Below are 14906 nucleotides of genomic sequence, written 5' to 3' on the forward strand. Positions count from 1 at the left end.
TCCTAATCAGGCAAACAATAGTCCTTAGCAGAGAATCTAAAAGATTCAAACAAACTGCCCTTGAGTTTTCCACTTTCTGACATCAGGAGTTGATATATTAGACAGGACCGTCTAATTGTCATTGCTGTCTGTTGTGGCACTACATCTTTGAAGATGACAGAGATGTGAAATGTTTGCTGGGTTCTCAGTTGTGTATTTGTTATCAAGGCTTACATATAGCGGATTTAATTTTGATGAAAATATTTAAGTGTAGAGCATTTTATAAATACTAGCTCATGGTTCTTTTTTTTTTTGCAGCATGTGTATGTTTCATTTCTTCTTTTACTACTATCTATAAACTCATTTAATTTATCCAGTTGCAGCTGTTGTGCTGTTTTCGCTGAAGCAGCCTTAAAAATCTGGCAGCGGAGGCCTTCCTGCTTTCCCGTTCTTTTCAGCATTGCGATGCTGTTTTGCACAATTGGTGATTTCTGGGTAGTTAATTTCTTGACTTCTTTTCTAAAGCTGAAGGCTTTTTTCTCTACAACTTTTCTCTGCCCAGCCTTAACTACTTACTGTTCCTGCCGGTGAACCGATAATACCAGGCTTGGTTGCTGGCTGTGTTTAAAGGTATACAAGTTAATTAGCTAGAGATAATGGTGATAGTAGATAATAGTAAACTGTGTTGACTTAAGACTCAGAATGATATCGGTTCTTGTGCTACAATATGGAAGTTTATTTTAATGTTTTCCTTTAAGCGTGCATGTGCCTTGTAATGTGTTGAAAATTCAGTTTTTATTTGGAAGAAAGCCTTCAGATCATCTTTTTTTTTTTTTAGTGACTATATATATGATATACATATGCACATTACACAGATGACATTTTGTTCTCCCATTACCTAATTCATTACATTTTTTTTTTCATGTGATGTGTGTTTTCAATTACTGTGACATTTCAATTTTTTGATCACTTACAAATTTCTATTGGAGAAGGTACTGGAAAGTTTGTGAGTTGAAATAGGTTAAATTTATATAATCTCATTATTAATTCAGCTGATAATCTTGAAATTCCATAAGTTTTATATTTAAAATAAAATTTTGATCCGAAATGCTCTTCTCTCATTCAGTGATTCATAAAATTAATGTTTGGTATTTGGTTTGGGCTTATCTGCTTTTTTCAGGAATTACTTTTCAGCTTTCAATAACTTGAAATATTTTCTTAGTAACCCTCTTGAAAATAGAACCTTCTGGAAGAAATAAAGTCCCTCATTTATTTTATCGAAGCCTTATGAATGGTCATCCTACCTGCAGCTGTAGTGTTTTAGAATCTCATTTCTTAAATGAGTTAAGCAAACTGTATCTAATGGTTTTTCAGATGCTGCTTTGCAGTTAGGTGGTGGTCTGGAGTTGGACAGGAGCTTCAAAGGGGTGAATTAAAGCGGGAATTTCTTTCTCTTGTTTGCTATCTCTGCTTTTTCACCTTTGCAGCTATGTTTTGGTTTTACTGTTCCTGATGAATTCTCTCTCCTCTTGCAAATATTAAAGTAAGGACGATTTAGAAGAATTGAGGTTAAAATCTGCTTATTGAGCTTTACGGGCTAGATATCCTGGCATTTCTCTTTGTGGAAAGTAAGCAGGAGTAAATGGACAAATCGTCTGAAATGCCAGTGAGTGTTGCCAAGTGATGTGCCGACAGCTGGGCCTGACAGTGGTTGTTCACCATTGGTCATTCCTGACCTGTCCCCTTCTCTGTCTCCTGCCTCCACCCCTCCCCCAACAACAAAAATCTGGGAGAATTGCCTGTTCTCTTTTTAGAGGACAACTTGAATGTTCACTGCAGTTCTTCAGACAGAAGACAGACAAAGTCTCTTTTAACTTAGTAATAAGGTTTTCTTTTTTCATTGGGTTCTTTACCCTTTGCGCAGTTTTAAAATCTTACTTGTGAACAGGCTGTACATCCCTTATAGGTCATCTTGCTCCACTTCAAACAGCAGCACATGTAGAAGCCACATTTAAGGCCCATGACTTCAGACATGACAATTCAGCATTGATCCGGTTGGCTATATATTTGGGATTTGTCATTTCCTTTGTCCATTTATTGCTTTGCTTTCAGTACCTTTTCTCTGTGTTTCAAAAGAGCTTTGTGTACATCCTGCCTTTATTTGTAACCTTACAGGGCAGCTTTCTGTTTTTTGTTCATCTCCTGCTCAAACAGCCTTCACGGGAGTGGAATTTGGTGTAAGACTTGCTTATAAAGCAGGGGTATACTGTTCTACTTGTTTCCATACATTACAGACCCTTTAAATAAGAGAAAAATTTCCTTTGATTTTTCTTTAAGATTTTCTAATTTTGAAGTTTTAAAGATGTAAAGCCCTCCCAAAGGAAAAGATATGGGGACAATAGTGCTTTTTTTTTGGTAATTCCGTTTAACTTTTATTCTAGGTTGGCATAAATATGGTAAGAACGATACGTAAAACCAGACTCTCAACTCTCAAATATCAGAAAGCATCATGTTATGACTAGTGTACTGTACTTTTTTTATGTTCCTGAGGATTTTTAAATATTCTTTAGGTTGTTTAAAATATACACATATTTTCATTTCCTCACATTTTGACATTATTTTTGTTCCTTTCTTTCCCATCAATGTTTTATTGATGACAACTTTCTAGAAATTTAAATTTTTCTATTCTGTGATTTCCTATCCCGTAGGTCCTTTAGCTTAAAACTAAACCTATTGAGCAACTTTAAAATAAAAGAAAAAATTAATTTAGTTATGAGAAGTGAATTTAAAGTTTATTACCTTAGTACCACAAAAGTCTATTTCAAATAAATTAGCCTGATACTGGGAAAGGACATCATTAGCTGGGTGTAGACAAAACACCTTCTCTACCAAGAGTATTCTTACTATTGAGATCCAGGTATTCTCTATGAATCCAGCAGCATAGGTCAGTAGAGTGCTTACACCAAAGCTAGGGCCTCTGCCTCTCCCCTCCTGTAACCTTTTCTTGTCTCTAATTTATATAAGATGATTACAAGACTTTTGTGAGGGAATGAATGGTCAGTAATTAAGTGAACAACAGATAATATATGTTCATAATCTCCTCTTGGTCTTTAGGTCATTAATCCTAAATTAGCCCTGTTTTGATATATTAGAAACCTGCAAATTTTTCGAATTGCATAATTGTGAAGATTCCTTTTCTATGAATGAATACATATTTGAATGATCTCATTTAATCTTTTATACTTGTTTTTATATATGCCCTTTCTCCTCTTTAATTGTAAAGAAACATTAGAACAATTTTAAACCTGCAGGAAGTTTGAAAGAATACTATCACATACCTGTTTTTAAAGATGTTTCAAATAGATTAATTATTTTATATAAAGCCAAAAGTTTTAAATTATGCCAGTACTTTCGCATTTAGAAATTTTATTCTTCATGATTCAATTTTTCCCTTTTAACTGCTAAATTTAGTGTTTGTTATATGCTAGAAACTGATTATGTACGTATTTTTTTTTTTTGAAATCCTTTCAATGTTTTCTGAATAATCTTTATGATGGTAAAACATTGGAAATCAAATAACCTGTTTCAATATAATTTTTTATCATCAAAATGACATTTTAATAAATGCTATTTTTAGAGTGGTATTTCTATTTTACAAATACACATAGAGTCTTCTACTTTAAATATATCAACATTTGGGATTTTAATGTAAATGCTGAAATTAAGGATCAACATCCCTTTGATTTAGCTCTCTTTTCTGAGTTGAAATGAAGGAAGGTAATAGTCTTTTCTCAAACATTTTCTAGCTTTTGGCTTAAAAATCCTAACATTTATCCAAACTTTTAAAAACTGTTTACCTATTTCTCGATTGCTCAATATTTAGTCTGTGTTTTTTATTTTTTGTATGTAAATATAAGAGTGTTTACCTTACTGTAGAAATATCTAAGCCCAGCAACATGTTTATAAAAAGTTTTAAGAAACCTGGGAGAAAGTATATCAAGTGTGCAAAAGAGGGAAGCAATTATATATTTATAGGGAAAAGACTAAAAGGAAATATAAATACCAAGCTGTTAATAAAGTAGGACAGTATGGGCATATTTGTCTACACGGTGGCTGCCTTCTCTGCCTATGCAAACTCCCGCTTGTCCGCCAGCAGCATTGCATCAGCTCTGTGCTGGTGATCTTTCCGCCCTCCTGGGGCAGCTGTCTGTCTGCCCTCCCTGCTGCCCAGGCAGTAGGCGCTGGTGCCTTAGAGAGGAGAATGCCCTTCTCTGCATTTCTCTTGGTTTTCAGTCCAGCGTAGGTGAACTACCGTATCCTGTTGAAATCCTATCGGATAGATAGAACTTCTGCCTCCACTCACTTTGTTTTTTTTTTCTTTCCTTTCCTTCTTACTGTTCTGAGCTTTCTATTTGAATACACACACACACACACACACACACACACACACACACACACACACATCTTATGACTTTAACTGTATATAAGATCTTGGGACTTATATGGCAAAATGCTTAAACTTATTTCCCCCATTCGGTTTCCTCTGTGGTCTGCTGTGACACTTTAAAAAAACAAACAAATTTGGTTTCCCTTTCTTTCTCCTTCTTGTTTTCCAGTGCTTTTATTCCAGTGCTTGGAACAGTATCCCTTTACTCCCCACCCTTGGTTGGTTTACCAGGCCAAGTATTTCACGATTGTTCCATGAAGTTCTTAATCCTAAAAATATGAGGTTATGATCATGAGCCCTGAAACCAGACTCCTTCTTCTACTATTTAATAATTGTGTACAAAAAAAAAAAAGTGTAAAACGTTGCCTTAGTTTCCACATCTGTAGGATGGGATAGTAATATGATTTAACTCATAGGGTTGTTAATAGGGTGACATTGGCTAATACAGATCAGATGTATTAGTAAGCTTTTAATAAAGTTTTAGTTAATTATTATTTGTTGCTTACAGCTCTCTGAACACACACACACACACACACACACACACACACAGATTTTCGATATGTATTTTCTAACCCCTATTTAATTGTAAACTTTTCTCCCCAGCATTACTGAGTTATAATATGCAAATAAATGCTGTTTATATTTAGGGTATACAGCGTGATGATTTAATATATGTATACATTATGAAATGATTACCACAATCAAGCTAGTTAACACATCAATGCCATATGTGTGTGTGTATGATAAGTACACTTAAAGATCTCTTCTCTTAGAAAATTTCAAGTATGTAATACAGTGTTATTAAATGTAGTCACCATGCTATACATTAGATCCACAGAACTTATTCATCTTATAACTAAATGTTTGTATCTATTGACCAGCATCTCCTCATTCCTTCACGCACCAGCTCCCGGCAAGTACCATTTTACTTTCTGGTTCTATAAGTTAGACTTTTTTAGATCCCATTTGTCTTTCCGTGTCTGGCTTATTTCACTTAGCAAAATGTCCCCCAAGTTTATCCAGTCACAAATGGCAAGATTTCCTCCCCCCGCTTTTTGTTTTTTAATGGCTGAATAATACCGCATTATGTATGTATACCACATTTTGTTTATCTGTTCATCTGTCAATAAACACTTAGGTTGTTTTCATGTCTTGGCTGTTGTGAATAATACTGCAGTGAACATAGGAGTTCATTATCTCTTTGAGACAGCGATTTCTTTTCTTTTGGATATGTACCCAGAAGTGGGATTGCTGAATCATATGATAGTTCTGTTTTCAATTTTTTTGAAGAACTCTTTATGTTTTCCATAATGGTTGTACCGATGTACATTCCCATCAACAGCATACAAAGATTCTCTTTTCTCCACATCCTTGTATTTGTTATCTCTTGCCTTTTTTGGTAATAGCCATCCTCACAGATTTGAGGTGCTATCTCATTGTGGTTTTGACTTGCATTTTCTTGATAATTAGTGATATTGAGCACCTTTTGCATACCTGTTGGCCATATGTATGTCTTATTTGGAATACTGTCTGTTCAGGTCTTTTGCTCATTTTAAAATTATTACTATTATTATTATTATTTGCTGTTTAGTTATATGATTAATTGTAAACTCCTTAATAGCAAGGATCATGCCAGTAGTAAGTCCTCACTGAAGCTGCTCCATAATTTTGGCATAATATAGACCATTAGCTCTGATTTCTGGGAGTAGAACTTTAAGATGTCATTTGAATGAGCTAAGGGCTTAGGAATCAGCTCTTTTAGGACAATCGTAAAATGCTTTAATGAGGAGATAAAAATCACTGACATAAGCTTGTTATTTATACGTTGGATCAAGATAACCTCGTGTTGTTTATGGGAATAAAAACTTTTCCTGACTGAACGAATAAGACTTTGGAGAGAGGAATCTTTGAAAAATATAAAGGCTTATTTTCAAGTAAGTTCTAAGTAAATAGAAATAATAATCGGATCATAATGAGAGGAATATTAAATGTACTCATGCTCAGACTTGAAAGTAAAAAATCTACTTTTTAAAGAATTATGCCCTGTATCTGTTTGAGGAAGTTTCCTATTAATCCTAGTTTCCTGAGAGTTTTTACATTACTAGATGTCGAGGTTTTGTCAAAAGCTTTTTCCATATTTATTGTAAAGATCATATGAGTTTTCTGCTTTATTCTGTTAATATGGTAAATTATAACAATTGATTTTCAGATGTTAAACTAACCTTGCACATCTGGGGTAAACTCTTTTCTTTCACATCTTATTATCCTTTTTAGATATTATTGAGATTCAGTTTTTAATATATTATGAAGAATTTTTGAATTTATATTCTTTAGGGACTTTTTCTGTAATTTTTTGGTGTGTAATGTCTGTCGCCTCCTTATCCCTTCTCCACTCTGTCCCAGAAGGCAGCAGCTAGATGTGGTGTTCCCTCCCCAGCCTCCCCTATATTTCTTTCTGTCTGGCACAACTGAACAGCTTCCATGAAAAAATTTCTACATACTGATACTTGGAGGTTTTTCAATGAAAAGGCGACAGGGTATATATATCTGGCCATTGTATGGAGAAGGCCATGAATCAACAAACCTTCCACCCACACATTTGAGCATTTGTTCGGCGCCTCACTGTTAAATATGAAGGAGCACCCAGGGATCACCAGATATGTGAAGACAGCTTCAAAACTGAAAGAGACAGACCTAAAACAATGAATCAGCCGACACACAAAGAATCAAACGAAGCAAGAGACAGAAGAAAACTAATGAGCAAAATGGAAGAAAGAATCAGAAGAGAAAAAGATACTATGTCCGTTAAAAATAAAGAGTGGAGAACAACAAAGATTTTTTGGGAATTTAAAAATATCATTGTTGGAAAATAATTCCATGGACAGATTGGAAGATGAAATTGAAGAGTACTAGGGCAAAGGACTGTCATTTTTTAAATCTAACTTTAGCTAAATTTTAAATCTGATTATTAGGCATTTATTTTTACTTACGCACATTTACTGTGTTGTTAAATTAAGTCTAAGGAAAAATATGCAGTAAGTGTGGATTTTTTTGTTATTGAGGAAGAGGACGGGCTTGGTTTCACATTGGCTGTTTATGAACAAGTAATGCCTGATAGGGATTTTGGAGCACTGGGTGTGTGTTGGTGTTCTGGGCAGACATTAGTGTAATATGCATTGTTTAAGGCCTTTCTTAAAATCTTTAAGTAGCAATTACATATGTTTTTTTTTGTGGGTGGAAAGAAGTTTGCTGCCACTGTCAAATCCAGCTTGATCACAAAATGTAGTATTGCTCTAATCACTTCGCTTCTCTGATTCTCATTTTCCTCATCTGTAATATAGAAATGGTAATAATAGTACCTGTCTGATGGGGCCGCGATGATATTGAAAGGAGATAAGACTGACAAATCACCTGGTACAGTGAGCAGCATATTCCAAGTGCTCATTGAAAAGAGTTATAACCATCAAGCAGATGGACTAGAATGTAGATGGTCAAGAAAAAGATGTATTTAAAAAGTAACAAATACAACATTGGCGATATTGTGGCCCAGGCTGTCCCGGGCTAATGATTTCACTCAACAGACTGAAAGCTGCTTGTTGCCAGTCTTTCAACACTCCCCAGTGCCCATCATTGTGCCTGGCACTAAGACACTGCAGGGAACGGGTGCCTCAGTTGTAACTCATTTGTGGTGCTGCACCCTGGCTCTGGTATCAGTCCTCTGGTTATTAAAGACTCAGTGTGTTAGTGTGTTTATTAAGTATATAGGATGACGTTTTCATAAACTCAAATGTGGCATTTCAATTACAGGCGTCCATTAGCAAGGCAAAAGTAACAGAACCATGGCTCAGTTTCCAACACCTTTTGGTGGTAAGTTTTCACAGATTTCCCTTTTATAATGTACTTTGAAACCATATTTTTAATAACTTAATATTATGGCAAATTTTAAAACATACTCATAAGTAGAGAGAATAGTATATTTTAACCTAACTCATATGTACACATCATATAGTTTCAGTGGTTATCAACTCAAGGCCAGTATTGTTTCATCTGGATTCTTTTGAAGCAACTCTCAGGCTTCGTGTCATTTCATTCACAAATATTTTAGTATGTGTTTCTAAAAGATAACACTTTTAAAGATATAATACCATCACGCCTACAAAATTTATAGTAATTCTTTAATATCAACTGTCAAGTCAGTGTTAAAATTTCCCTAATTTAGCCTTTTTGTTGTTGTTGTTATGGTTGGTTTGTTCAAGTCAAGATACATTCATCGTAGTTAGTTTATGTGTCTCCTAAGTCTTTTCATTACAGAACTCCTCTTCCATCCCTGTTTTTTTTCTTTGCTATTTATTTGTCAAGTGACTGGGTCATTTGTTTTATACTTTTTTTCGAAGCCTGTATTTGAAGCATGACATTTTTATTTGTTTTACTTTAGTTATGCTTAAAACATATCAATCTGCATAAAATATGTTTTGTAGATAATTCTTCCTAACATTATTAGAAAGTGTTAAATAATTATTTTTGCTTGCTGGCTAAATATTTATTTTTCAAAAGAGAGTGTGACACATTAACCAATTACTCTTGGTAGCTGTCTTGAATAATTCGTTTGCCTTTTCTTTGGATTGTAGGTAGCCTGGATATCTGGGCCATAACTGTAGAGGAGAGAGCGAAGCATGATCAGCAGTTCCATAGTTTAAAGCCGATATCTGGATTTATTACTGGTAATTAGAGTCGGTATTTTTACATTTTTACTTTTTAGTAATGCATATATCTGTAGAGAATCTATTATGCAAAGCTAACGTGGGCACATGTGATTGAGGAGAGACATTTACCCATTTGCCATAGCTTGAGACTGTATTTTTACAATTGCTTTTCCGATAATGCCTTAGAGCCTTGTTTGCAGTCAGTGGATGTCAAGCTACTTGTTTGCAGCATATCACTCATGGGGATGGGTTAAGATCAAAGGGTCACATTTTTTAAGTAATGTAGCACTGGACTGTGGTCCTTGAGCTAAAATATTTGCTTACTTCTGATCTTGAACTGGTTTGGGAAACTTAAATAAATTAACAGATTTTGAACATAAAAAAAAAAAAAAGAATTCTCTTATTGCTGTGTCCCTAAAGTTCCTTTTGTACTTTGCCTTTTCTATTATCTTTCCTGTCTGATTAGTCTTTAGGAATTGGCTTTAGAAAAAATGAGATCTGGATTTCCTGGAGACTTGTTTTTGTATGTGTTTTTGTCTCATAGCTCTCTTTAATTTATTAATTCTTGATCATTGATGTGTGATTCTTTTAATCATTGTTGCTTATTCTCCATAAATATATTCGAAGTACTCAAAATTTGAAGTGTAGATATTGAGAATGGTAAAGACCTTTTTTTATAAAGTAGAAGTACAGGTCATCACTTGCTTGAGGATCCCAGTAGATATGCTTTGTCACGTGTGTAGCTGTGACCAACTAGTTAATAGCAGATTAATTAAAGTGGACAGTCTTCTACAAATGGTAGGCCCTTTTTGAGATGATTTTTTAAAGAGTTAAGTTCTAAAGTCAGTGCCGATGAATTCATTTAATGTTGCTTATAGACTTACCATTGGTTTTTATCATGTATTTAATTTACAGGATTACCAGCTTCTTTCTTAATTTTGCAATTTTTTCGTAGGAAGATTTCTGTTGTTCTTCAGCTGTTCTTTACTTCTGAAACTTTTTCCACTTAATTTACAGGTGATCAAGCTAGAAACTTTTTTTTTCAATCTGGGTTACCTCAACCTGTTTTAGCACAGATATGGTAAGTTGGAACTTCACGTAAGCAAAAGGTAAAATAAAATATTCCAGTGGTATAATTTGTTAAGCTAAAGAAGGAGAATTTATATCTCTACTCTGAAATACTCTACTACTTCCTACCAGAGGAATGTTTCTGAAAACTATCTTTCTAATGCAGAACTTAAAAAATAGTGGTGATCTTTACAAGGTAACACTGTCAGAGTTGACTTTCCATTTGAGAAATCTACATTTCGATTTTTTCTCACTGTTTTGCTTCATCCACATTACCCATATTCATCTGAATGTCTCACATTTCTAGCTTTATAATGTAATGATTCTGTATCTTTCATTGAATAAATGGTAAAGAAAATATTTGAGAGTTAGTGGTGAAATAACCGGTAAAATAGTGAAATAACCAGTATTTATTTCAATGTTGTACAAGGTGAGTGCGTAATATATGTTGTTAAATTCCTTCATTCATTGTAAGCATTGAGTCTTTTGAAACCACAGGAAAGAAAAAGAGTGAATAGCAAATACAGTTTCGTGTTCTAGGTTCATAACTGGGGAGTTATGCTTAATTCTGTTATCAAGAAGCCACATTTCCCCTCAGTGTTTGGTTTTTACAGTTAGTTAATTCTTCATTTTCCTGATTTATTAGTGTAGTAGAGGCAGCTTGCTGTAGTAGAAAGAGCACATGATTTGTAGTCAGTTACACACCTGGGTTTGAATCCCAGCTGCTCTGCTTTCTGTTTTTATGATTTGGAATATGTATTTATCCTTTCTAACTAAGCTCAGTTTTCTAATCTAGAAAATGAGAAGATTTATATTTTCCTTACAAGGCTAAGAGGATTATGAGAGATACTGTATATAAAGGGCTTAGTGTGGGGCCTGGCACATAATAGGTCCTCAAAACAGAATCTAGGAACATAGCCTCTGCTGGCATTGGGGACTGGGTATTCCACATAACTAAGTTGTCCAACTGATTGCTCATTCTCTTAAATGATCAACCTTCTTTATTTATGGTTTTATGGAAATTAATAAAGGTTGACATAGTTCCTCGTTGCCTTTAAGAAGACTCTACAGAACGTAGTCTAAGCTTGATTATGGGTGTTGATGTTTACTTTGATGTTTACTTTATTAGCTTTGATGTTTACTCACTTTGTAACCCTGAGCAATACTTGACCTCTTTAAATTTAAGTTTTTAAATTCATAAGTCATAACAGCTGACCTAATAAAGTAGTTTTCCTTTTCTGTCTCTCATGCTGATCTTGTGTTCTCATGTGGTTTTTCTGGGAAGGTCCCAGGGAAGGCCCATGTCCCCCTTTTGGTAGAGAGAAGAATGGATTTGAGTCTAATGTTTCAGTCAGTCCCTGTGTCAGTCATCTGGGCAAGAAGAAAATCTTGGTTGAGAATTAGGAACTATTTCTAGTCTCTCTCTCTGGGCCCTACTTTCTTTGTTCCGGAGGTTGGTTCAAATATGTGAGTGATATGGAGTACTGGGGAGTATGTGCTGGAAACCTTTATAATTTTTGTTCCACATAGAACCTATATTTCAGTTAACTAATTTGTGACTTTTGAGCTGTAACTTGCTAATACTTTGAGGCTACCTACCTATCCAGTCTGGTTTCCAATTAAGAATATAAGAAAACTTGAATTCTCAGAGGATGAAGTCAAGTCAGTGTATGTAATGCCAAATCGTAACAGTGGCCAAAGATGGTACACCTTCCTAGAAATCATTTCACTAAGAAGGAACTGGAAGGAAGCTGGCAAATATCCTGTATCCTTTTGGCAACTCAAATGCTTACAGTTGTTCCAGTCTGGCCTGGTCTGGAGAGGGAGGAGAAGGAAGCAGGGGAATGGACAAGGGTCTTGAGGGTCCAGGAAAGAAAACGAGGTTGAGTGAGGGCTTTGGAATCAGAGGCCGTAGGGGCCATAGGAATGGAGAGTAGAGGCTTCCAAGGAAAGAAATGAGGGGAAGGGAAGGAGCACCACCTGGAAATGGGCTCTGAGAGAGAAGGAGGGAGACAGAGACATAAGAACAAAAATTAGAACAGCGTGGCGATCTGGGGCATTGGGACAGGGCAGACAGCTATATAACATACTATTTTAAGATACCTCTGAGTGGCCTTCAGCCCCCAACAAAGTCAATGTGCCAAACTCATTTACCAAAAAAAGTCATCCTGGACACACGTTCCCTTCTTCTCCATTTCTCATTTCTGAGTCTTCACTTCAGTTCACAGCACTGAGCATCTGTCTAGCTGCTGGAGGCCACGCTTGAGTCCTCTCTTTTCCTTACCTTACATACTCAATCCATCAGCATTTACTTTCGACTCCATTTTCCGACTTTATTCCCAATCCGGCCACTTCTTTCTGCCTCCACTGCCATCTGTCCTAATCTGTCATCTCAGCTGAACATCCTGACTGGAGTCTCTCGCACACTTGGTCTCCAGATGGTATCCAAACAATCTTTTAGAAAAGTAAATCCATTTAAAACTCCACTGAAAAGAAAATCCAAAGTCGGTACCAGGGCCTCAAGGCCCAGTATAATCCGACTCTTGCTTAGTCGTTGCATTCATTTCACTGATCTTCCTGTTCGTTAAGGCTTCTTGCCTTAAGGCCATTGCTTCCGATATTTCTTCTTTCTGTAATGCAGTTCTTCCAGATTCTCACATAGCTGGCTCATCACCCTTCAGGTTTCAGTTCCTTTGTCACCTCCCCAGAGCAGTGCTTCTTGGCTTCTAGCGTGTGGTAGTTCCCTCTACACACCTTCTCCTACCCGCTGACTTTTCTTTCCCCTTAACCCTGTTTTATTTCTTAATCTTACTTATAGTGTGGAATAATTCGATTAGTTTTCTTGTTTAGTGTCTGCTTGCACTAACATAATCTCTGCGAGGGCAGGAACCTTGTCTGTCTTTTTCACAGTTGTAATCCCAATTCCTAGATAGTGCCTAAACCTTTTGAAGAGGTGTCACTCTTTAAAAAATGTTTATTGGATGACTAGACAAATGAATGAATGAAGACTAGGCTGGATGAATCTGAACAGTGAGAGGAGAGCAGCCTGTGATAGCGTTTGTGGCAGAGATGGGCTCCGAAAGGAATCTACAGGCTCCAGCTCTGGGGCAGTGAATGAGAGGGTCGAGAGGAGGCTGGTCTTTTCCTTTAATTCTATGATACGAACAAAATAGTTTCAGAATTACTGCACTGGAATCCACTACAAACGCCAAACCCATTCAGCAGAGTTCAAGATTGCTTCCTAGTTCTTTTGTTTATAGATTGAGGATATGTGAAATGCTGTGTTTAGAAATTACTTGGGTTAGTTTTTTCCCCTCATTCTATGTGGACATGTTATTTATTTAAAATGCTACTGGGTTGATTTGTTTTTGTTTTACTCAGTTTAGGGATCTCCTCTCATCTTCGTGGACTTTATTTTTTGAATATATAATACGTTAACAAATTTTCAAAAGCCAAAACTGTACAAAAAAAGTGAACTCAGAGAAGTATTAATCCCTCTCCTAACCCTTTATTCCTGTTCCCACCCATTTTATTAGTTTCTTATTATCCTTCCTCTGTTTATTTTTATGGAAAAAACTAGTTCCATAATTACGTGTTCTTATTTATATTATTTCCTCTTCCTTCTTACTTTGAAGATAACCTCCTATAAATCTTCCTTTGTTTTTTGCTTTTCTCATTTAACAACATATCTCGGAAATCGCTGAGATCATTCCATAGAGATCTTTCTCATTTTCTTTTTACAGTTACATAGTACTCATTGTGGAAGATATACCATAGTTTATTCAATCTCTTGCGTATGTGCTTTTAGGTTATTTCTAATATTTTGCAATTATAAATAATGTAGTAATGAATGAGCTAAACCATATGTATTTGTTTATTGTCGGAGGTCTGTCTTCTGGGTAAATTCCTAGGAGTGGAATTGTTGGTATGGCTGCAACGAGTCAATGCGAATGCAGTTCTGTAGATGTTGCCCAATTCCCCTCCATTGAGAGTTGAAATACTTTTCCCCACTGACAGTGTATAAGAGCGACATATCGTTTATTTAAAATTACCCTTAGTGTTCAGCGTACCTGTGGCTTCGTTCTCATCTCAATCCAGCCTGTTGTTATATACAGATTTTAATTTCAGGCTGAACCTTGTATGTAAGACCAGTTTGTCATAAATAGCAATTGTTTGATTTACCCTTTTTTTTAAGTGCTCTTTTTTTTTTTTTTAGCGTATATAAGGGTTTTTTTTTTGTTGTTTGTTTTGTTTGTTTGTTTGTTTTTACCTTGAAAGTTTTGTGAACCTAATTTCAGGATTCTCAGACTTTTAGTTAGTCCTTGGGGGGGTGATTAGGAACAATTGAGAAATAACTATAAATGAGAGATAAAATGGATGGCAGAGCTGATGGGGTGGGTAGAGAGAGCTGAGCTTTGCAGTAACTACTATATTTCCTGACAGTCCTTTGAGTTTTTACTACCAAGAACTCCCAACAGTTATGTTTTATTAGTGGAGAAAAAAAGTTTTAGGCACGATCATACAAAATTCTCAAGAAATATTGGTAGGTGGTTTAAAGTGATGTACCCGAACCTATGGATTCCATGATTTCTTTCCTCTCCCATTCCGGTGCTTCACTGGAAAGGTTTTAGAAACTCAATTTTTCTAATTAAGCTATTACTAGAAAGTCTTTTCTTCCCTCACCCACTTATTATTCCACATTGGATATC

General features: G+C 35.6%; 1 protein-coding gene across 10 annotated transcripts in view; it reads left to right on the forward strand.

Moving 5' to 3' along the window:
* The window catches only part of ITSN1 (intersectin 1), a 180539-nt gene that overhangs the window by 34276 nt on the left and 131357 nt on the right, over positions 1-14906 (forward strand). For 9 of the 10 annotated variants that reach the window (XM_039857557.1, XM_039857552.1, XM_039857561.1 and 6 more), the window contains 3 exons: positions 8234-8293; positions 9055-9147; positions 10147-10210. The exons of the other annotated variant lie outside the window; for it this stretch is intronic. In XM_039857557.1, coding sequence (XP_039713491.1) covers positions 8266-8293; positions 9055-9147; positions 10147-10210 — 185 coding nt within the window. In that variant the 5' untranslated portion in view covers positions 8234-8265. The remainder of the gene's footprint in view (positions 1-8233; positions 8294-9054; positions 9148-10146; positions 10211-14906) is intronic. 10 annotated transcript variants of the gene reach the window in all.

Source organism: Pteropus medius, unplaced genomic scaffold, assembly GCF_902729225.1.
Source record: "Pteropus medius unplaced genomic scaffold, Ma_sr-lr_union100, whole genome shotgun sequence".
Taxonomy (NCBI): domain Eukaryota; kingdom Metazoa; phylum Chordata; class Mammalia; order Chiroptera; family Pteropodidae; genus Pteropus; species Pteropus medius.